General features: G+C 38.6%; 1 protein-coding gene and 1 long non-coding RNA gene across 4 annotated transcripts in view; one reads left to right on the top strand and one right to left on the bottom strand.

The window, feature by feature from the left end:
* DNAJA2 (DnaJ heat shock protein family (Hsp40) member A2) overlaps positions 1-10223 on the bottom strand; it is a 60184-nt gene extending 49961 nt beyond the window's left edge. The window contains exons 1-8 of the mRNA XM_048073403.2: positions 10023-10223; positions 7268-7327; positions 6096-6319; positions 4657-4737; positions 4237-4370; positions 2411-2607; positions 629-773; positions 322-449 (exon numbers count right to left, since the gene is read on the bottom strand). Of these exons, the coding sequence (XP_047929360.1) occupies positions 322-449; positions 629-773; positions 2411-2607; positions 4237-4370; positions 4657-4737; positions 6096-6319; positions 7268-7327; positions 10023-10100 (1047 nt within the window). The 5' untranslated portion in view covers positions 10101-10223. The remainder of the gene's footprint in view (positions 1-321; positions 450-628; positions 774-2410; positions 2608-4236; positions 4371-4656; positions 4738-6095; positions 6320-7267; positions 7328-10022) is intronic.
* Positions 10224-10255: 32 nt separating this feature from the next.
* The window catches only part of LOC106039583 (uncharacterized), an 82306-nt gene continuing 69996 nt past the window's right edge, over positions 10256-22565 (top strand). Inside the window, exons 1-4 of one of the 3 annotated variants that reach the window (XR_001209376.3) lie at positions 10256-10592; positions 11408-11573; positions 13819-13865; positions 20558-21888. This is a non-coding gene — a long non-coding RNA (uncharacterized lncRNA). Of the gene's footprint in view, positions 11574-13818; positions 13866-20557; positions 21889-22565 lie in introns of those variants that run through there. The other 2 variants (XR_010834409.1, XR_010834410.1) reach the window with 2 other exon arrangements.

The following is a 22565-nucleotide window of genomic DNA, read 5'->3' as shown; positions in this document are numbered from 1 at the left end:
CAGCTCCACATGTTGTCAATCAGAGTGCAATCGGTAAACACAGCTGCACTCTGAAAGCTTATCACACAGTAGCAGAAAGGTAATTCCTCCTGCTCTCATCTGCCCAATATCCACTTAGCTTTTAAAAATGGGTTCCAGAAACTTACACTTGAATGGGTATTTTCAAGTTACGTGTTGCCTACAAACAATATTAATGGAACGATTTAATTGTACTTCTATCCAAATTTAAGCACTGGAAAACAAGTACAGGGGCTACAACACAAGCACTTTGCATAAGCTGTCCAATAAGACCACCAAGTTTATGCTTGAAAGACTACTTACTGAAAGCTTTTCTGGGCTAATCCAGTTATTTTCAGGAAACTGAACGTCAAATTTAATGTAAAGATCCCCCTTCTCAAAAGGATTGCGATACTGTGGCATTCCTTCACCTCTGACTACACGAACACAACCTGTAATTCAAAGAAGTAATCTGTAGAGCGCTACTTCAGAATAAGTCTCACACTATCAAATTCTCTTCATTTCTCTAGCCTGGGTTCAGGTAACAAGAGAACAAGAACAGAATTAAGTGTTTAAAGTATTTAAGAACCACAAAAGCACGGTAAAGGAGTTCTTATCTGGTCAGGCTTACCTGGTTCAATTACTTTTCCAGGAGGATATTTAACCACAATTTGGCGCCCATCAAGGTGCTTAAATGTGAACTGAAATCCACACAGTGCTTCAACCAGTCCTATCTTGTGCGTCATATGCAAGTCATTTCCATCCCGCTGGAACACCTGAAAACAGAAATATGAGGGATCTTTTGTAGCACTAAAATTGTACCTTCACAAGACTTATTTAGGATGCAGTCTTATTAACATCAGCTAACTTAACACACTTGGGAAGTTTTTACCTTATGAAAATGTCATCTAAGATAATGCCAACTACAGTACATAATATGACGGAAGGTGCAAATTAGACAAAGACAGCTTGTATACCAGTAGTGCTTCCTTATACCAAGGTCTTCCACCCAACCAACCTACAAACAAAGCTTATGGCTGTCTGACACTACTCCCCCTACATCAGGTCACAACAACACATTTTTGTTTCTCAGCACTTAAGCAATAGTTGCACATACCTGCTTCTCCTAACTACCTATAGAGCAAGTTTTGATCCGGAGCTGTCTTTAAGAGATCTTTAAACCATACCACTTTGGATTCTTATTCAGAATATATTAAGCTTTCTCTACTGGCAGACCTCCAAAAACATTGCTTTCATCGCCTTCCCACTTCAAGAAAGATTTTAAGAACATTAGAAGCTTGACTGAGTATCAGTCTAGTTTTACTCAGTAGGACACAAGGTACAGTATTTTTCAGAATGGTTAATGCTGTAAAGCCAGATGTAGTTCATTAGAAGACTAAGACAGAAGCGTCATCTGCCATCTGGAATTTGATGCTGTTATCTGTTTTGAATGCTTACAGACTGTTTCTCCCTTTTTGGTCCAAAAAAGGGAAAAACAACCGAGATTCCATGTTTCATCCAGTATCACAGGAGTAGAAGTGTAAGGAGCTTTACGGAACTGATTTTGACAAAGCAGCGATCCTCAACACAGTGAAAAGTTTACACAGTACCTAATCTTCAGATAACCAAGATATCCTTATAGGTGACAAGAACTTAAATCTGTACCCAATGCTATTCTTTGAGACAGACTGTTTTGATTTTTATACCACCATTCCATTCGACAGTTTCTTCCCCCAGAGTAAAATGCACCCTTACTCCTTCATAGTAATAGCTTGCTTTTGAAATAAGTGTTCAAAAAGTCACCCCAAATTTGCCCTAAGAGAAGGTTTAACATAGAAAAAAAGATTCATATGCAATATTTAATTCAAAAGCACAACATATATACTCCAGAATATTAATATAAAGCTTTAACAACCTAGCATAAACTACTGTTGTTTCTTAGTGTTTTGTTAAATGATCTGTTAATATTGGCATTGTATTTCCAGATCCAGTATAAGACAGAAAGCACCATCTGTGATGTCTAATAGGAGTTCCCTGACATGTCTCAAAAGACTAATAAAAGCAACACTTAACATTGTTAATGTCACAAGCAAAGAAGATTCAGTTTGAAATCTCAAATGCCTCTTCACTGTGCCTATGTCTAGCAAAGTCATTCTGAGAAAGCTACAATTTATCAGCATGAGGAAGCACCAGAATCTGCATGTCCTCTGGCTAAGACTTGCAGTCTTGCAGAATTTTTTTCTGGCTCACAAATAAAGCCACATTACTTGCTATAGATCTATTAAAAGCTATTTCCCATCTCTCCCAGAGGTGCAACAACATGATTTACTTTAAAATGAAATGCCATCCGTATCACTTAAATATTGAAAGACTAGAACAAAAGGCATTTAATATATAAACTGTAAAGTATTACCTCATTCTCCTTTTCTTGGAGTAAGAGGACAATATCACCTGGTTCCACACCTGGAGCCTGATCTGCTTCTCCACTGAATGTAATTCGTTGCCCATGTTTCATGCCTTTGTCTACATGAACTTCAAGTATTTTTACCTCTTTGATCACCTTCTTCCCTTCACATTTTTTACAGCGGTCTTTTTCATTAATTACTTCACCTAAGGATACAAATTTGAAGTTCAGAGATTTCCACATAGTTGCATACAACTCTGAAGAAAAACACACTAATTTTAAAGTAAGCTGAAGAATGCATGCAAGAGAACTGGTTATTTCAATGTCGCTTTAAGCATTCCTCACAAGAAGAGAGGCAGGCTCAACTTATCCTGGCTGGGAAAAGAGGAAGGAAAAACAAAAAAGGGAATACAAAGATACACATAAGCTTCCAAGCTGTCTTATCAAGGATTTTGAAAAGTGAATGTGCTCTGGAGAAGAAAGGCAAAACAAGACTTTTGTCTACAATTTCTACCTGTCTTTAAGTCCAAGTTCAATTCCAGTAGCCTTACCACTCAACCTCTCTTTAAAATAAAGTCTGAATTCCATTCTTTGTTATGCTGGAGGATGCCCACTATAAAAGAAAGGATGAAGCTAAAACTGAACAGAAGTGCCCCCCCTCCCTTAAAAGTTAGAACACAAATTTCAGACTACTTTACTGAATTTAGGAAGCTTAGTTCCACTTCTATTAACAACAGTGAAAAAAGGATTACTGGGAGAGCCACATATTGCAGTATATTACCACAACACTGAAGTATTACATAAATGCAGCTAGTAAATCTTACTTACACACAAAAAGGGGGCAAAGACAGCTGGTCAAATCAACTGCATATAAGGGAAATACATAGATTCTCCTCCAGAATGGATCTAGGGTCTTCCGACATATATGGAATTTCACTTTTATACTACTCCAGAAGTGAACAGTTTTTCACACTGTCACCTCTGCCAAGGCATTTACTTTTTCCAGCAAGCTTAATGATAATTATCCAACACACCTTAACTTCTCTTCTACTTGGTCTTTAGTTTTCCAAGTAAGCTATCGTCTTTGTACAGAAAAAAATCTCTATTTGGTCATACACTCTACAATTTTTAGTGCTTATTTATAGTACTACTTTAAGAGCTACAAGTGGATGCACTTGGCTTAAGACAAAATTTTCCAGCTTAAACCACACCTTTCTGTGAAACAAAGCACAACGTTATGATGCAGCTGAAACTACGTATTTGAATTGTGAAAACTATATTCAAAAACATCATTTGTGAAATATTTTTACTTGCTACAAAACACAGCTTTGTAATTTGCAGGTATTGTCCAGAGTAAAATCTACAAGGTAGCATTACTACTGTGAAAATTGCAGACGATCCAAATAGAAATCACATGAAGTACAGAGCACGTGCTGATCTTGTTCTCCCAAACAGAACAGATTCAACAAATTCCTATCTTACAAACTTGAATTTAACTTCTAAAAATGTAGGTTTCTGTTTTTTAACCTATATCTGTCCTTGGATAATAGGAGAAATCAAAAAAAAAATCCTTCCATCAAGAACACTTCTAAAAAACCAAAATCTTGGTCTTTAATGGAAGAATAATAGTAGCAAGTAACATTCGTGTCACAAGTAGGATGACTTCTCCATATTGGGACCAGACTGAAACACAATTGACTAGATGGGAGCAAAATTCTCCTGGATGAGACAAAAATTGTTATATAATATAAATTATGGAGCAGTTCTTCCTAATAGTCAAGATAAATACTTACATCCAAGCAAACATATTTAGGAATACAGAACAGCTGGCTTACCTTCTCCGTTGCAGTCAGAGCATACAGACTGCATCTGCTGAACCATTCCAGGAGCCAGCTGTCTGATCATGATACGTACACCTCTACCCCGGCAAGCATTACATTTTTGAACAGCTCCAGCCTTCCCTCCCTGACTAGAATAGAAAACACCAGTTGCATGAAAAGCAATCTTTTTGGAAAGATGACAACATCTACAGCAGTAGGTTAATATGCCTAATTACACTGATGATTAGTCACCCCCCCCCAAATCCCTTGAATAATTCCAATTCCATCAACAGTACAATTCAAGTTCAACAGTTTTCTAATGCGAGAGCAGACTCCACTAAGTTAAATACTGATAGAAATCTGACACAAGATATGCTTCATTACATTGTATGTCAACAAAGCAACCAGAGAACCCAAAAGTATAACCAAACTTACCCATTACATGCACTACAAAGGACATTCTTGCTAAGTTGTAGTTTAGTGGTCTTTCCATTATAGAGATCTTCTAAAGAAACTCTGCAAAATAAAACATTTTCTCCTGGGTTATCATTTAACCACTTACTTTCCCCACAAAATTAAAATACTTGCCCAGGACAAGTTACAGAAAAACAGTTCTTCATAAAAGACTAAATATGCTATTAAAATAAGAGTCTTGAAAGCATCGCTTTAGCTTTCACAAGGAATCACTGAAAACTGTTCAGCACACACGAAAACAGAAACATAATCCCAAATATAATTTAGAGAAAAGCTGCAATATAATCAGCAGAATCAAAACCAGATTAGTTTGTTCTCTCAATAGGAAACAAGCCAACATAGTATTTCGTTTCATTACAGTCACATCTGATTATTTTTTTTTTTCCAAGTTCTACCAAGGAAGTGAAAAAAGAACTTCTCTCTAGACTGTCCTGATGGTATGTATAGCACACATAAGAATATATACAGAATATTTACTACTGTATTGAGCTTTTCACTGGAAAGCATAACATACTTGGGGGGTTTGGGGGGGAGGGGGGGGGGATGACGACGACATGTCCCCAAAGGCTATTTAATTCTTTAAATTTGTTCACACTCTTTCCCCCCCAGCTCTTAAATACACTAGTGAACTCCAATAACCTTCATATATTGATAGACATTTATGAACAGTGCTTCTCCTAAAAGGATTCAAGTTAGTGGACAGGAATTCCAATGTACTTTGAGCTATAAAAGGTTGCCTGGCATCAGTGTTTACAAATAACGAAACCAAAGCTCATTAGTAATATAATGCACAGTATTAGCTACTAACCTAAGCAACATATAAAAGTAAACAGACTTTAAGCATGGTTTGCCAAACACAGAAAAGATGCAGCTTTACTTTTAGAAGTTAGAAAGGAGCCACTCAGCAAGTAAAAAGCCAGTCATGACTGCAAGCAAAGGCGTACAAAACAGTTAGATATTCTATTCAAGCTTTTTTTTTTTTTTAAGACTCTTCCATTAGTTATGTAGTTTGCACTTCCAGCTAGTAAGCTATGAATGCAAGTCTTTCAAGAGACTTAGTGCCTCTGCAAGAATCCAGCAATTAAGCAACGTATGTCTGTTTAATGCAATTTCAGATTACAACTTCCAAACATAATTGAAGAGCAATACCATGAAAAAAGTGTCAAGTATTTACAGGCTAATAACCAGGCAAATCAAAGTATCAGATACAAGATCAACCAAACATTAAAAGTAACTCAAGATAACTTGAGTTTGGCTTTCCGGACTACATGTGACTTGCAGGTCTGAAAAGTAGGTACAGACTGCAGAATCTTACCTGAGGAGCATACCAAGAACATAAACTAGAGTACCAATCAGGAAAACTTTAAAGTGAATATGAATTGTAGCATCAAGATACTTACTTGAGCGGGTGCATCATATCTTCTCCTCTTCTTCTACCATTACGACTTCTACTCTGACCGCCCATGAAATTGAACAATCCACCACCAAAGATGTGGGAGAAAATATCGTCCATTCCACTGCTTCCACCGCTACCTTCTCGAAGGCCCTGTTCTCCATATCTATCATATAACTCACGTTTCTCTGGATTTGACAATACTTCATAGGCAAAGCTTATTTCTTTGAACTAGAAGAGGGACAGAGTCAAATCAGTGCATGGTAATTTGTTACTTCAAAGGAGCATTTTACTATTGCTTCTTGCCCAGCACAAACACCTGATAAAGGTGGCACACAACAGAACAATTTTTCACCCCCTTTATATTAAGGGAAAGGAAGGCAAATTTGGGCATAGTTGTATTACCTCTTGCTTTACCATAAGCAAATTACATTTTATTGCAAATAGCCACTGACATGCTCTTTATTATTCCTAGCATAAGACAGTATTTGTACAAACAGGAAAAAAAACAGGTACACAATACTGAAGTAGCCACCAGGCAAGAACACAGTTATACGCTATTGGCAAAGACCGCAAGACTTGTTAGGCACTTAAAACAGGCTCACACTTGAGCAACTTATTAAAATGCATATTAACATGTTTGTCTACAAAACAAAATCTTTTCGTAGTCATCCCTGCTGAGTTCTAAACAACCATTAGAACTTCAGTTCTGTTAGAATCAACTGAGTAAATTTAATTAACATTTTTTAGCTGCAATTAGTACAATATATCTAATACAACCTTCCCACATATATGATGTGTTTTATGCTGCAGTTTTAAGTCTCTCCACACGTACATTTTTCCACATATTAGCATACTTGTTGGAAAGAACTGGAAAGCAGGCTGTCCATCTTTTTGAAATACCTGTATAGATGCCAGTGACAGCTGACATCATCTTGGCAGATGAAAAGCAGCAATTCTCCCTTCAGCATTACCTTCTCAACCAATTTGACTCACTTAACTGGTTCGTTTTGTCATGAGGTACATGGGGAGATTGGGAAGAAGTAGACAAGACACACTTCCCTCACACATTTCTTATATTTTTTGAACAACCTGCAATACCCAGCCCCCAAAACTTCTATTCAGTCCCTTAGATGCTACTGTAATAGCAAACTTCAATAGTTTAAAAAGAAGCCTTACTTTGTCACCTGCATTTGGATTCTTATCAGGATGGTACTCCTTAGCCAGCTTTCTGTATGCCTAGTTGAAAGAGGTACAAAATTAGTTTCAGTCTTGAGTAATCTATTCTTTTCTAAGAAATTCAAGTAGCATCTTCAGTAAGAAAGAAAACCCTAATAAAGTAAAAAAATAAATGAGTGTTTTGAAGTGACTCACACATTGAAATCGTACATTAAAAATTCTGACTTTACTATACGCAATTAACTACTCAGTCCTGGATTTAAACACAACTACAGCACATAATAGCTAGAACTAGTTTTCCTGCTTATCTTCATTAACTTGCATGAAGAGCTACACTGGAAGATGTGCTTCATTAAAACGATGTACTCTACAGATCCCCCTCAAAATCCACAACAACCTAAGTTTCAACCTATTCATCTCTCACCTCACTCACAGCAAGACAACAAAATGGCTGCCTCAGCTTCTCATCCAGCAGTCTATCAGTCAATCCCCACAACAATTATTTTATTCTTCCTTACCTATCAATAATGGAAAGTTTCAGCTCACATTGAAATAAGAGTATGAGTTACAAGTGCAGAATGTACAGATCACTGTTTTTATTTAATTTCATCGTTCCAAAATAGTAGGAGGAGTAAGTACAGCCAAATTTCCAGGAAAAATTTTTCAGTATGCTTTTTTTGACCAGCGCTTTGATTCTCAGGACCATGACTTTCTACAGCAGTACTTCTGTTTTTTTTTTACCTTAGAGATAAAAGCAAATAACAGGTCTTCTACAATTCGAGCTTTTGACAGTAAGAACTGCAACTCTTTCTCCACTCCACCAAAACATTCCCCAATATCTGTCCCGATTGTTAATAAAACAAATGTTTTTTTTTTTTTTGTATTATACATATTAATAAAATCTGCTACAGCGATGCAACTGCAAATAATTGAAATGCACCAATTCTTAAAGGTGTTTTTTTTTTTTAATAGCTCTATTCCTGTAGAACTGAGCATCTAAACAAACTCCATAGAACTACAGCTCTAACAGAGCTTTACACACAAAGCTTTATAGAGATCCCAACTTTTCATTTTGGGATAAATCAATATCCTTTTTTGTATCTGCAGTTACCTGTTTACTGATTACCTTGAAATATTCTGTACTTACGCATGCAACCAAGAAATAAAGTTTGATAGGAAAGTAATGAAAACAATACAGAAAATGAATGTTACAAGCCAAACATTCTAAAACATAGTAAATAACAAATTCATAGGTCTTATAGTACAAATTAACTATCAGTAACAAAGCATAATCTTTCACAGACTTGAATATTCTGCAACAAAAATGGATTTCCCCCATATTTTAAGCAGTATAATCGAGAAAAAAAAAAACATCCAAACTGAAAACCTACATAATGTTATCTATTCAGCTAAAAACGATTTTTGTGTGGTGATCTTGAAAAATATAAAGAGAACTCATGCCTTTGTTTATGGCAGCATGGTTTAGAGCAATCCTTTAGACTACTCATGGCCCAAAAGCAAGCTACCACTATTTAATCTATCAGAAACAGATCCAGAATCATGGCTTATATGAACACCATACTATAGCTTCAACAGAAATTAGTTTAACTCATCAGTGTTCTGTCAGACCCTTTTGATCAAGCTATTATGGATTTTATTAGTTTTACCTTTTCTATACTTTTATATCTACATTAAAATATTACACGAATAAAGAATCCACACGACCTCTTTGTGACAATAAGAGATGGATGAACTTCTCACTGCTGTGGGCAGCCCAAAACTTTACATGCCAAGACAAGCATAACACATAGCAACGAACATTAAGCCATACAGATTATTGAGTGAAGGACTGCTGCAAGTTCTTTGTGCTTACAGGAGACAAGACACCCTTAAGAGAACTTAGCAAGGAAAAAAAATCTACTTGATTGTGTTCAGGAGCTTCTTGCCGCATGCCTTCCACCTCTAACGCTATTTCAACACTGCAACTGCCTATCCCTGCACAAACTGGGCTAGCACATGCATGACGGGGGAGTTGTTAATTCCAGCACCACCCAGCAGCAGAAGCAGGTCACTGCTAGTAAACTGCCTACTTAGTTATCCTCCCTCACGTGTAAATGGCGCTTAATTTCTTTTGGGGAAGAAAAAAAAAAAGTTTATGCACCACTGAGCGAAATGGATGCAGTAAACGATGAACCGGCTCCAAGCTCTCTCCTCGCTCCTTTCTTTACCTCACCTCGCAGCCAGCAGCCTGAAAACGACCAGATCCGGGAGCAAAGCGAGACCCCACCGAGGCCTACACGTGGGGCAGACAATGGCAGCGGCCCCCACCTGCTGCCGCATGCCCGTTCCTCCCCCAAGGAGCCTCTCGCCGGCTGCGAGCGCCGCCCAGGAGGCAGGCGGGCGGGCGGGCAGGCGGCGCCGCGGGGGCGAGACGAGCGGGGGCTCCCTCGGCGCCGCGAGGACCTGGCGGGGCCGGGCCGGGCCGCAGGGAGCTGACGGGGCCTCGGGGAGCCCGGCCGGGCCCCGCTCCCTCCTCCTTCTCCTCCTCCTCCCCCCCTCCCCCGCTGCTCTCCCCCGGGGCCTACCCGCGGCCTACTCGGCCCGGGCCCCTGCCCCGGGTCCCCCCCGCCAGGCCTCAGCGCCGCGGCCGGGCCGGGCCCCGCCGCCTGCAGGCCCCGCTCCCCCCCAAGCCCGGGGCCTTCCCTCAGACCCGGGGCCCTGCCCGGCGGCGCCGCCCGGCCCGGCCCGGCCGCACCTTCTTGAGCTCGTTGTCGGAGGCGCCGGGCGGCACGCCCAGGATGTCGTACAGCTTCGTGTCGGCCACGTTCGCCATGGCGGCAGCGGGCGGCGGCGGGGCCGGAGCGGGCCGAGGGGCGGCGAGGGCGAGCCCGGGAGCAGGACGAGAGCCGCTGCCGACGTCACGCGCACACGCCCCGCGTCACCGCGCCGCGACGCGAGGAGGGAGAGAGGGAGGGAGGGGAGGGGCCGCGGGAGCCCCGCCCCTTCGCCCTTCGGCGCCGCGGCCCCGCCCCTCGGCCCACTTCGGGCGCCTGACCCAGTGCCGCCGCCTGGCGGCAGGGGGCGCTGCCGGCACTAACAGCCGCGGGGCGGGAGGCGGGAGGGGGCGGTGCGGGCAGAGCCCTGAGGGGCAGCGCCTGAGGGGCCGCGTGAGGAGCGAGGCGTGCCCTGAGGAAACCGTGCCTTCAGCCTCCCCTCCGTCACCCCGAGCACTGTCACTGAGGGTGGCCCGCGCGGCCTCACCGCACACGCCGACAGATTTTTCCTTCAGACGCGTGTTACTAAGGCTTTGTTGGTTATAAATAGCGTTAGTGCCCATCTGCTCCGTGTTTTGTAGGGTTTTGCTCAGCTCCTGCGATCTCAAAGAAGCACGAGTTGCCAGGCTAGGCCTGGAGTGACTCAGGAACAAGTGCTCAAGAGATGCTGATGCCCCAGCAAGACACCACTTCTAGCTGGCAAATGAACAGGCCCGTTGTGCTTCATTAGTGCTTAGTCCCTTCAGTGTGGCAGCAACTCGAGCCTCTCCTCACCTGGTGCCTCTCCTCAGGTGCGGCCACCTGGCTGCCAGCCCCTCACCAAGCAGTGGCCACCAGAAAGCCCCAGAACCTGTGGCCAGTGCTCGGCTGAGGAAGGTGGAGTTGGCTGGGGCCAGGCCCCTGAGATGGCAGAGGACTGAAAATGCCCTCCTGGGTGCTCCCAGGGCAAGCCTAGAGCATGTCTGGGAGAGGGTGTGCATAAGGACCGGGTGGGTGATGACAGGCCCTGGGGAGAGTCTGCTGGGGTGGATAAGTGACTTGGCCTGTGAGAGAGAGCGCAGAAAAGGTGCTTTGAAGTGATTCATGTGTTTGAGGTGCAGAGATCTGAGTAGGCCTTCTGCCTCAGGGGAGCAGATCTGACTACTTGGAGGCTTCTTTCCTCATCATCTGGAGGGAGACTTCATCTTTAGTTACTTGCTATAGCTTGTGGTTGCAATGGCTGTGTTGGGCAATGCAGTCTACTGCTGGTTTCTCTGCTCCTTCCTAGGCTGTTGTTTACAGAACCCTAAATTCCATCATTGGGTTTATTAAGTCCGGCACAATCTAGTTTAGTACATCATGGTAATATCTGCCTTTGGTATTGTAGGTGTGGCAGCAGTCAAGAACTTCAAAGGGAAATGGAGACTCTCTTTAGAGAGAGGAAAACAGTGACAGGGCAGAAAACAGCTACTGGAAAGACAGTCGCATAGACTCTAATTATTAGTCTGGCTCAGAGACATGGAGAAAGAAAGAAAAAAAAATCATGAGAAGAGGTATGTCTCTTCAGTATTTTCAGAAGTTGTCTGCACAGTCTTCAATAACTGTATGGATTAACATATGTGGTCGATGCTAGTAAAGCTTCAATATTTAGTTTACCCGTGTCTTGTACTACCTAAATTCATCTTTTATTTTGGTAAGGCTGTATTTAGACTTGTCAGCTACTTTACAAATTGTCTGACATGCATACCTGCCTTGGTGATTTTCCTTTGTGCTCACTGATTTGTATGCTTCTAGATTTTTTTTTCTTTTTTTTGTCATACAGGATTTTCTTATTAGTGGGCAGTCAGGTAGGAAGAAAAGTTATAAGGCTGTAGAGAAGCACTTTTTTTCTGCAAATCAACCTGATATGTTTAGGAGCTAAGCAGAATCAGTAGGACAGGTACCAGCAATATTTAAAATACCGTAGGGTAGCATGCGATTGTGTCTTTGCATTTAAAAACAAACAAAACAAAAGCAAAAACTGAAGATCAGGAAAGGTAACCAAGCTTAAACCAGTGGGGTGCCATCCCTATCTATGTCCGTAGGGATGAAGTTCACCAAGTATGATTCAGCCCAGGCTTGCCCATCCAGTGAGCTGAGCAGCTTGCTTGCCACTCATGCCAGAATGTAAATCAGTGGAATGATGGATAACAGGAATGGGAGGTGAGCTTGACATATCAGCTTGAGCCCAAGCTAATGAGGCAGTTTAGAAGCAGTGTTTGTATACTTGCTTCTCCTTTGCCAAAAACATCCCTGTTACTACAGTCCTGTTTTATGTCTTACATAGCCAAATGCTAATAAAATATGTAGTACAATAAGTAGTAAGAAAACTCCTCAGGGATGATACTTTATGTTCTATTTTGAAGTAGAGCTAAAAACCACAAGCTTGGATCATTATTTTTGTATTAAGTCAAAATGTAGTTGAATAGCTTCTACCATCTACTCATGAGTTGTATTGACGGAACTTTTTAGGCACACAGCTGAAAAGTTGTCCCCTACTTTTTCTTAACACTTGCACATTGTGTTTTTCTTTTGTATGTTTTTTGTATGTATATTATTATTATTATTATTATTATTAATTTCTTTATTGATTTCCTCCAGGTAACTTATTCATGTAGTTTCTAATATTACTTATATTCACACAATGTGATGAAAAACAGCTATGTTAAAACTACAGCAGTTGCCATATGAAGTTTTTTTTTTTGTTTTAAATAGATGGCACATTTCTTAGCTCTTCAAGGTATTGTTTTGGCTTTACAAAGGCTCCAAAAGGGATCATACAAACTCAGTTTGTGTTTCAGACCTTTATGCGTTATTTGTATGGTACAAATTGAGTTTCATTTTTCAGGTGAAGCATTTTACAAATATTTTTTTAAAAATCAAGTAAGAATTTATTACGTTTGTCAGTGGAGAATCAGAAAGAGCTTGGTCTCACCTTAGTGATAAAGTAAACCCCCACCCTTCAAAAAAAGTACCAAGTTACCTTGTATGTTTAACGGAGTCTTTCTAGACAGATGAGTATATGAGCAGGCATCATTGACTCCTACTTAAAACTAGTGCTATACAATCAAATTTAAATAATCATAATAACGTATTCTGTTTAAAAGCTTCCTGAATAAGAATGCAGCTATGCACTTAAAAATTACAGAGCCTAACTGGCCATTGCTTTGAACCTTTTTGATATCCAATTTCATCAGATTAGGCAGTTGGTATATTATATGCACTGTCTGATTTCTTAATTTTTTATACTGTGAAAAGAAAGCCAATGAGGGAAAAATACCACATGGTTAACTAACAAAGAGTGAGTGGATAGTAATAAAAGTGATTCACATCTCAAGTATACAATGAATTTTTCATGAAAGAATTTATCAATTTCAATTTTATAATTTATATAAAAATAAATAATAAGAATACAGTTTTAGAGGACAATGCATCATAATCAAAGCTGAAAAACTCTGCTAACCCTGTTGGAGTCTCTTTATTATTGTTTAAATTCCTGAACAAGACCCAACTTTCTTCCTGTTCTAGTGCAAAGATCTCAGTGTTGCTGGGAATTGGACTAGAGAAGATGTTTTTAATAAGACTTATATTTGGAAAAAGTGCTTCAATTTATTAGGATGTCCATGGCATGTAACAGCTCAGATGCAAGTACGGCCTTTGTCATAATGAGAATTGGCCTTGCCAACTATTGTTATTTTTAATTATGTTTTCTGATATAAGTTATACTTGTTTTTATATAATATTATTTTTTTTTCCCAGTGTGCAGTGTATCTTGTGATATTCAACACAAAACGAACATATTAGCTGTAAGTATCTGATCTTTTAATTCTACTAACAATTTTAACTTGCTTGCACTCTGGGAAATCTTTATGCATGTTACTCAGAAGTCCTGTTGGTCATGTCAATTTTGCCCTTCATTCTGAGTGGTGAGGGAATTGAAGGCATTCTTAAGAAAAAGGCTACATCTTGTAAAACATATGCAAAACCACGGTCTGTATAAAAAGACATATTTGCACAGGTTTTATACCTTCAGACTTAATTTGGAAAAGTTTGCATATTCTTGAAACATACACTTTTAACAATCTGTCCTATTAGGTCCTGTTTTATGTAATATGTGTAAGCATTCTCTGTAAAGAAAAATATGTTTGTGGTTATTACTTGGAGGTCATATTCTGAACAAACAGCTTTTTTTCAAGGCAAGGTAAGAAGGATGCTTTCTTGTCAGGTAAGTGTGAAGATACTGTTGCAATACTTCTGTATCTACTTATATTTCTCCTAAAGTATGTTGCAACTGTTATAAAATACACTAGGCCCTCTAAATTTACAGTATATGAGAAGGTAACAACTGCGGAGTGAAGTGTGGTAAGCTAGGTAATGCTGAACAGACTGTACAAAGGCTTAAGCAAGGATGAGAGAAAACATTGGAGAAGGTAACTGGAGACAAACATCAGTTTAATTCTTATTCAGAAGAGACCACAAGTATCTGTGAATCATCCTTATGTAATCCCTAAACAGTCGTATGGGGTATAGTTCCTTCCGCTTGCAGTTAAAATACAGGAAAAACAAACAAACAAACAAACAAAAAAAAAACAGAAGCCTGCCTTCTGAGCAACAGAAATTGGATAGTGTATTGAAGATTCGCTCTATTGTCAGATCTAAGTTATGCTATTACAGGGTTTCTAAAGGAAAGGGTGGGTGGGTAGGTACATGGAAGAAGGAAGTACTTACATGGGAAGGGGAAACAAGGGAGAATGAAGAAATATAGTCTTAAGAATGCTTTAGCAAAAAATTATATATGGCTTCTTGAGGTAATAAACTGCCTCTGAATGTGCTCGTCCACAAGAGGGTATACCCTTTAGAAGAAAGGAGTCAGCAAAGATGCAGATAACTAGCTCTTAATGTTTTGAGACTAGGACATATAAAGAATGCAATGGAAGTATTTTATAGAAGTAGTTGGCTATTTCTAGCTGGCTTACTCTATTAAAAAAAAAAAAAAAAAGACCTGTTCTTTAGTCTACCAATGATCTATCACTCAGTGGCTGTCTCAGAAAGAAGCCAGTCCAGCTTTTCATGGAATCTTGTCCTTGGACAAGATAAACACGTTTCCCAGAGCTGTTACTGAATTACAACTCAATGATGGCTTGTCACTATTTCCTCTATGCTTTGAGCTTATATTTGTAATTATTCTTATTACAGCCAAAAGTCAAAGTGTTGCTAAATACGTTCCTTTATCGTTGGTGTTTAGGAAAAGCATAAGGAATTTATTAGGAGCTGTTGGATATCAGCTTTTTATAAATATTTTCCACTGCACATGCTCACGCTCTGTCCCAGATAAAATTGTTTACATGAAATATTTTACTTCAGTAACTTCCTTGAGTGTAAAGACTGCAAATAAAATATAGTAATGCTTCACCTAGTTATTAAAATTATTGTAATATTTTCTTTTATACAGGAAAAAAAAAGTTACTGTCTAGAGTTGTGTTATTTTGCAGAGAGAGAATCTGATTGAAATTTTAGGTAACAAATGGGTTTTTGCATTTAGATAAAGTCAGAGAATCATCACACTTGAAGCTTTCTGGGATGAAACAATATTACAAGCCAGGATGATATTTTCTGACCACTTTAAAAGTGCTGTTTTGAAGTTGTGCGCTAAATGGCAACTCTATTCTTATATATATATTTCTTTAGTTTAACAATCCACCAATTTGTGTCTTTGGTTTTGTTCTAAAGATTACTTCATAATGTTTTAGTCTTGCTCCAGATGAATTTAATCTGTTTTACTGTTGATTTCAACAGAAGTGAAAGTCTGGAGCTTTACCAAATGCCTGTCTAAGCTTTGCCATTTTGAAACATTTGAATATCAAGCTAAAATATGAATAGCGTTATCTGTCACTGAATTAATAATGTGGACTATCTGAAAGCATGGGATGTCTGCCTTTCTCTCAGCTACCAACAAAATCCTCCACCTTTGGGAACAATACGTGACTTAGCAGAGGGAAATAATAAAATTGTTTTGCAGCTCCTCTGTAGTCTTAGTAACAGAAGTTGCTATTTATATACCTGTTACCTTTGTACTCCAGTAAAATGTGGGAAAAATAAGTGTTAACGAGGCTGCATACCCTTGCACTTGAATAACCACTCTTTCATGACCTCTTATGAAAGATTTGCTAAGGGGGAAAGGTGAAGAAATAGAATGTCTTGCTGTTACTCAATGAACTTTTTTGTAATTCTAAAGGGGAAGAAAGGAGTGAATACAGAATTAAATTTGTTTCAGAGAAACAATAACAATACTTAGTTTTTCGGATTTAGAAGTCTTCTTTTCCCTTGGTTATCAGAGAAGCAGTCATCCTAGCATTAAAACAATTATTGTCGTTCCTCTTGAATGTATTCAGATAAACTTCTGAACTTTTCAATCTATTATTTTTATCAGTGAAGAAAATAGTTCCCCTAAAACAAGATAGAGTTGAAAGCATTGGTTTTTCTGAATTGGGCATACATCATTTCTGAATAAAGTTGAAATATGTAGTTCAAAAAACATTCCCATTGCTTTCTCATTTTCATCATCAAATCTTTAATAAGGGGGGAAGGCCTGATATTAAACTATGTCACTGCTCCAATTTTATTTTATTTTTTAAAGTCATAGATGCACTGTGGCAGTTTGGGATGCTGCTGATCTTTTCAGAGCTGAATTCAGTTGACTTAAGTTTGTGAACTTTCTTACTGTTTTGATCCTCTTAATTCTTGCCTCCTTTTGTAGAAGAAATTCATATTTCCTATGTCTGTGTGCTTGTAACTCTTTAGAGAGAATGACAATATGTTGATGAGGAATCAGGCCATGTGTGAGCTTTAATTTCACCAGCTGTTACTGGGCCTCCTTCCATCCTTCCACTAGAGGGAGCTTTTGCTTGTTAAATAATTTTACTCCTTTCTTTACTCCTTTCTTTTTACTCCTTTCTTTATGGGCCTGTAACGTGCCCTAACTTAAGTTATTTTCCAAACAAAACACTTTACTTCGTCAAACTAAACAATTTTCATTAATTACTCATCTCAAATTGTCTGGCTATGACAAATATCAGGACATAGAATTTCCACAGTAATTTGAAAATAGAGACTTGGAAAAAAAAGACTATTAGGTTTACAGTCAATTAAATCAGGAATAATTTTGGTAATTTTGTATAAATTACCAAACTTTGGAAAATTTTGTATAATTTTGAATAATTTTGTAGTGAGCTTAGTGGGGCTTCTTTGAATTCAATGAAGTGAAAACTTGAGCACAATCTGTTCCACACAGTCTGGTCAGACAATCCAGTGCTTCCACTTTGAGGCTGGTAACAAAAATAATAATAAGAAGAAATAAGGTAATGCTCTCAGAGAAAGGAAAAGAATACAGTCTGAAACCTAGAGGTAATAGCTGAAAAGGAGGAAAAGGGAAAAAAAGGAGCTTTGTAAATGGCAGACAAATTGAGGTCAAAGGCTGAGTGGTATTTGCTATATATCTCGAGGTAAAACGGAAGTTTAGGTAAGTACTACGTCATGGAGATTGGCTGCCAGAGCTACTTTCCTGTTTTTAATGCCAAGTGTAACAGTCTCTCAGGAGCAGCTCATAAAAATAGCTAGAACTTGTAACACCCTACATTGTCTTTTACTGGAGACCACAGTATTGTGTGTGAGGGGTTTTCTTTACTTCCTGATCCATCACCAAGGAAACAGGAAAAAAACCATGAACAACTCGGGCCTTTAAGAAGTGCAGAGACTATCTACTAGGGCATGAGAAAGAACTTTACAAAGAGGCCTGAATCACATAATCCTTTTTTACAGTTACTTAAGTGATTTTCTTGTGGAAGAGTTGACCAGAGAACATTTTGAACTTGAACACCCAAAATAAATTTTGCTGTTTTCTTACTCTTCTTATGAGTAAGACTTAAGAGTCAATTAAGACAACCATTTTGCAATTCTGTAAATTCTGAGGAAATATTTTGGAGCCTTTAATTCAGAAAGTGAGTGTAACTGAGGAACTAAATGGAAGATAGGGGAAACCTTTGCATTAAGAATATCAAGCATGGTATCCAAGAGAAATAAATGTGGGACAAATCCTAGGTCTTCTGATTACTAGCTGAGAGGAAGAACTCAATTATTTAAAATACAGAACAGACTGAGAAAAGCTCTTCTTTATCTTTGTTGATTGTAGTAATGTAGTCTGTCATTCAACAGGGATAAAGCATTCTGCTGTCAAACCACTGGAATGCATGTGGGGAGGAATTATAGAGTAGAAAGTCAAACAAAAGATGATTTAACAACTGTATTGTTTGTGCGTTAAAAAAAAAAAGTAAATTTTTCAGTAATACATTAAAGTACTATGTAGAAACCATAGTGATTATTCCTGGCTCCTAAGATTGTCAGATACTTAGGTGTGACTTATTGTTACTTCTCTAAGAAACATAACCTTTCGCTTCTAGTATTAAGCTTTGATCCTAGTGTTAACAAATGTGGTCTGCCTTGAAAACTCCTGCTTGTAGGTTAACATCGCCTCAATAGGTATGATTTCAAGTGGGTTCAGTATTGTGGACAGACCTCTTAAAATGCATCCTTTCAAGAGACTCAACTTTACTCTTTCATCTTTCATGACCTATGTGAAAGTGCAGCTAAGACTTGTGGAAAAATCTACTTTTTAAATTCTATGTAATGTGACAATCCGATGTTTTGGATTCAGTACAAGAAAAGCATAGAATGAGCATAGTAGAGGTGTTGCAGACTGGCTCCTTAACTATGTTCACAGAACTGTGAAGAAGAGCTTGTTGAGTCTGCACGCAGGAACATTGTGTGCATTACTAAGCGTTTGTCACCTTATTAAGCTTTAAAAGAGTTTGACTTTTTATTCGGGGAAAAATAGCTGAAAGCCTGGGGCCTTGAAGTCATTCAGTTCTACTTGCTAAAACCAGAAACAATCACAGTTAATCAAACAAGCTGATTTTGCTCAGTCAATAGAATTACAGTACGTGGATTAGGCACACTGACAATTAACTGAGCAGCTGGCCTACATTGAGTATATTGATAACCTCGGAAATAAGATGCCCTGGTGGAGGTAAGGTCTCCTAACAAATATGCTGCTTCCAGATGGTGAAGTGAGTAATGAGCCCAGATGCCCTCCAGCATTGCTCCAGCTCACAAACATTGTACCTTCAGCACTGCCTTTTCCTGTCAAGTGTAGGAACCTCTGGGCAATAACAGCTGAGTGCTCCTGACAGGAAGCATCTCAGCTAATGATGTATGGGTACAAAAGGGTATAGACTTGCACTGTCGTAACGTGTAGGAGAAGGAGAGTTCATTGCCAGTTCTGAGCTGACAGAGAGGGCAAAGAGCCTAGCTACAGCACAGCATCAAAATGAGCTAAATCAAATAACAGTTTCCTCTTCCTACTGGCAAAAGCTGTGTCAAAAGGGTGATATGACTAGAAGAGATCAATAGAAGAGGGAGTTACCCTTTAGAAAATGATTTAGTGATTCTTTGGAAAGAAAATGTGCTGTGTTAGTCCTGAGAGATGAGGCATAAAATAGAAGTGATTATATAAATGTGAAAAATGATTTTTTTTTCTTTTGTTGTATATATTTGCATGAAATCTTGCAAAGTTAGAGAGCATATCATACTTTTTTCTCTGCTAGCTGGCCAGCAATGCCATATTTTTTTAGCTAGTTCTATATGAAATACACAACTGAACTGAATATTGAGTAGCCAGGCTGGGTTTTGCTTACTAGTTAGACTGTATGAGAAGAACCTCTGTCTCTAGAACTAATGTACTAATATATTAGCAACTGTTCCAAGCAGAACATGGTAATGAAAGTTGTAGACTACTTTGCAACTAGAAAGACTTAGGGATTTCTAAATTTTGAGTAAACACACATCCCATACGGTTATGGTGTCCTAAAGAGATGAGAAATTGTAGCAAACTGATTTTTTACTTTCTAAATTAGGATTGTAAACCTAGTGTCTGCTGCTATTCTGAACAGTTCAAGTGAGCTCCTGAGACCTGTGCGCTAAGCTTCCCATCAATTCTACCCCAGTACTAAACTTATTTCTGGAGCAGTAGCGAAGTGATTTTAAAATAGTTATTGAGACAGCTTAAGATCTCTTGTGCAACCAGCTTCACATCATTCTCCACTCCAGTCCAATATCACTAGGGATAGTAACAGCAAGATTTATGTATAGATAGTTTGTTACTATTTTCCAATTTTCTTTCCAATAAAAATAAATTTAACCATTTGGATGTGATAACTTATACACTTCTGGCAAACTTATACTAGCACTGTTAAGATTAAAATTATGCTGGAGATAATAATAGCTCAGTTTAGCTCAAATTTCTGGTTTGAGATTAAGAGGTGTTGTATGTACATATTTTAAAGCAAAAATTGGTACTTATGAGTCTTATTAATAATCATCATTGAAGTCTTAGAGCATTGTAATGGATTAGGCAATGAGTAATTCTTCCTGTTTTATGCATAAGGGCACTGAGACAAAGAAGCCATCTTAGGACTCTTTATGAAGATCATACAGAAAGTCTTTGTAAGAAAAAGGAACTCAGTGAATATTTCCTGCTTCTAGGCCTGCTACTCTGAACCCTTGCCCATGCTTGCTCCTTGTCCTAACCTTTGAGAAAATATGAAAGTTGAAGGCTGTCCTCTTGGCTGTTTCAAGGAAAATGAATAAATTTGATATGCGTATTCTTTAGAAGACACACAACCCCAAAATGACCTTTTTCCAACCAATTCTGAATGAAACGAGTTGATAAATAAAGTATCAGCAAGAACTCTTTGTGCCAGTTATTCCCAGTCTTGGGGCTGTGATAGGTGTGAATGGGAATTGTAAACGCAAAGAAATGTTTATGCTAAAATGTTGGGGCAGATAGGGTATCTGTTTCTGCAAAGTTAAGGGTTTGTAACATGCATCCAAAGCCAAAAAGAGGCTTGCATTCTTTTATGTTATGTCTACCCACTCAAGGGGTGGGTAGAGTGATGGCTCTGCATCACCAGGGAAGTCGTGGTGAACAGCAGGACCAGATGTACGGCAGTGCAAGAGGCAGGCCTGGCCACTAACTCCTGATTCTGCTCTTTGCCCTTTGTTGCTGTGCTGTGGTACTGTTTTTTTTGCCTGCAGTGGTGAAAAACCCTGAGTTGGTTTGCTGTGTATCTACACTGGTAGTCAAAAGTCAGTGCATGAATTTGTTAGAGAGTATGTGCAAATGGTCAGTCAAATTTGATATCCATCAATAAAAAATGACATAAGAATTCTGAATGCACCATGTATTTTGCAGTATGTAATTTTACTTTAAAAAAATGTACATGTTCATGCACATCAGCTTACTTTAGAATATACCAAAATGAGTTCTAAAACAAACAAAAAGACCCTTTGAATTGCAGGAAATAGCAGCAATAGCACACAAGAATTCACACAAGCTAAAAATTTAAGTAAAAAAAATTCAAGCAGTAGAGATACTGATGTTGCATATTAAAATCAGTAAGCAAATCATTTATGATGAGCATATGTCCCAGAAATCAGCAATAGATCTTCTTGAGCTGTTTAAATAATGCTAGACTGTGTTATAGTGTCTCTGCTTTTCCTGAATATGTTTTTGAAGGTGTTGTTTGTCTAGTTTATTAGTAGATTCTCTACATTCTATGCAGAACCAATGAAGGTTCCATTTAAATGTAGAAAATATAGATCATCATAGCAACACTGCAAAAATACACAAATACGATAGATTTTATATAATTTCTGCTTCTCTTTCACATAAATCCAAATCAGTTTTCTATTATCTTCTTTCTATATATGTGATATAAAAAACAAGCTAGTGTCAGCCCAATAAGTATTAAGAAATTAGGCAAGATTTTGCGTAACTGAAAGTAGCTCATTAGCTGGCTGATTCTTCACCTTCTTTTCATGCTGTCTGAGCAATGGATAAATGTCAGAAGTCGTCTGGGCATTTCTGGCATCCAGAGAACATAGAATTTTGGGGTCTTTGGTGGAGTAAGTAAGTAAGATTGCTCAAGAATATTCACTGTATTTATGTGTTAAAAAGCAACAACAACAACCAAAAAAACCCTACTTGAATTTGATATAAAAATGCACGTAATTGTGTATCTGCTTTACACGTAGTATGCAGACTCCTCTTGATTGACTGAAGAGCCATGCTATTCATTTTGTTTGCAAGTATCTGAGGTAGTGAAGACTATAGAGACTATGATGGTATTTACTTTTTTCCTGAATGTCGTATTTTCTTTTAAATACTATGCAATAACCTTTCTTTCAATGTTTACTTTGTATGTTAAGGCAGAATTGATCCCTGAGTAGAAAGTAGACACAAGAGTAATGTACCTCTTAAACTCTATGTAAACTCCACCTGGTGCGTGGGATTTATGGTGATATTTTGCAAAGAATTGAACTTCACCTTTAAGACCTTGCTGAGATATTCTTAACTTGAAATCAGTAGGTCACCTATGAGGAGAGACCTGTGC

The sequence above is a fragment of the Anser cygnoides genome, chromosome 12 (genome assembly GCF_040182565.1).
Source record: "Anser cygnoides isolate HZ-2024a breed goose chromosome 12, Taihu_goose_T2T_genome, whole genome shotgun sequence".
NCBI lineage: Eukaryota > Metazoa > Chordata > Aves > Anseriformes > Anatidae > Anser > Anser cygnoides.
This window is presented reverse-complemented; position numbering and strand designations above follow the sequence as displayed.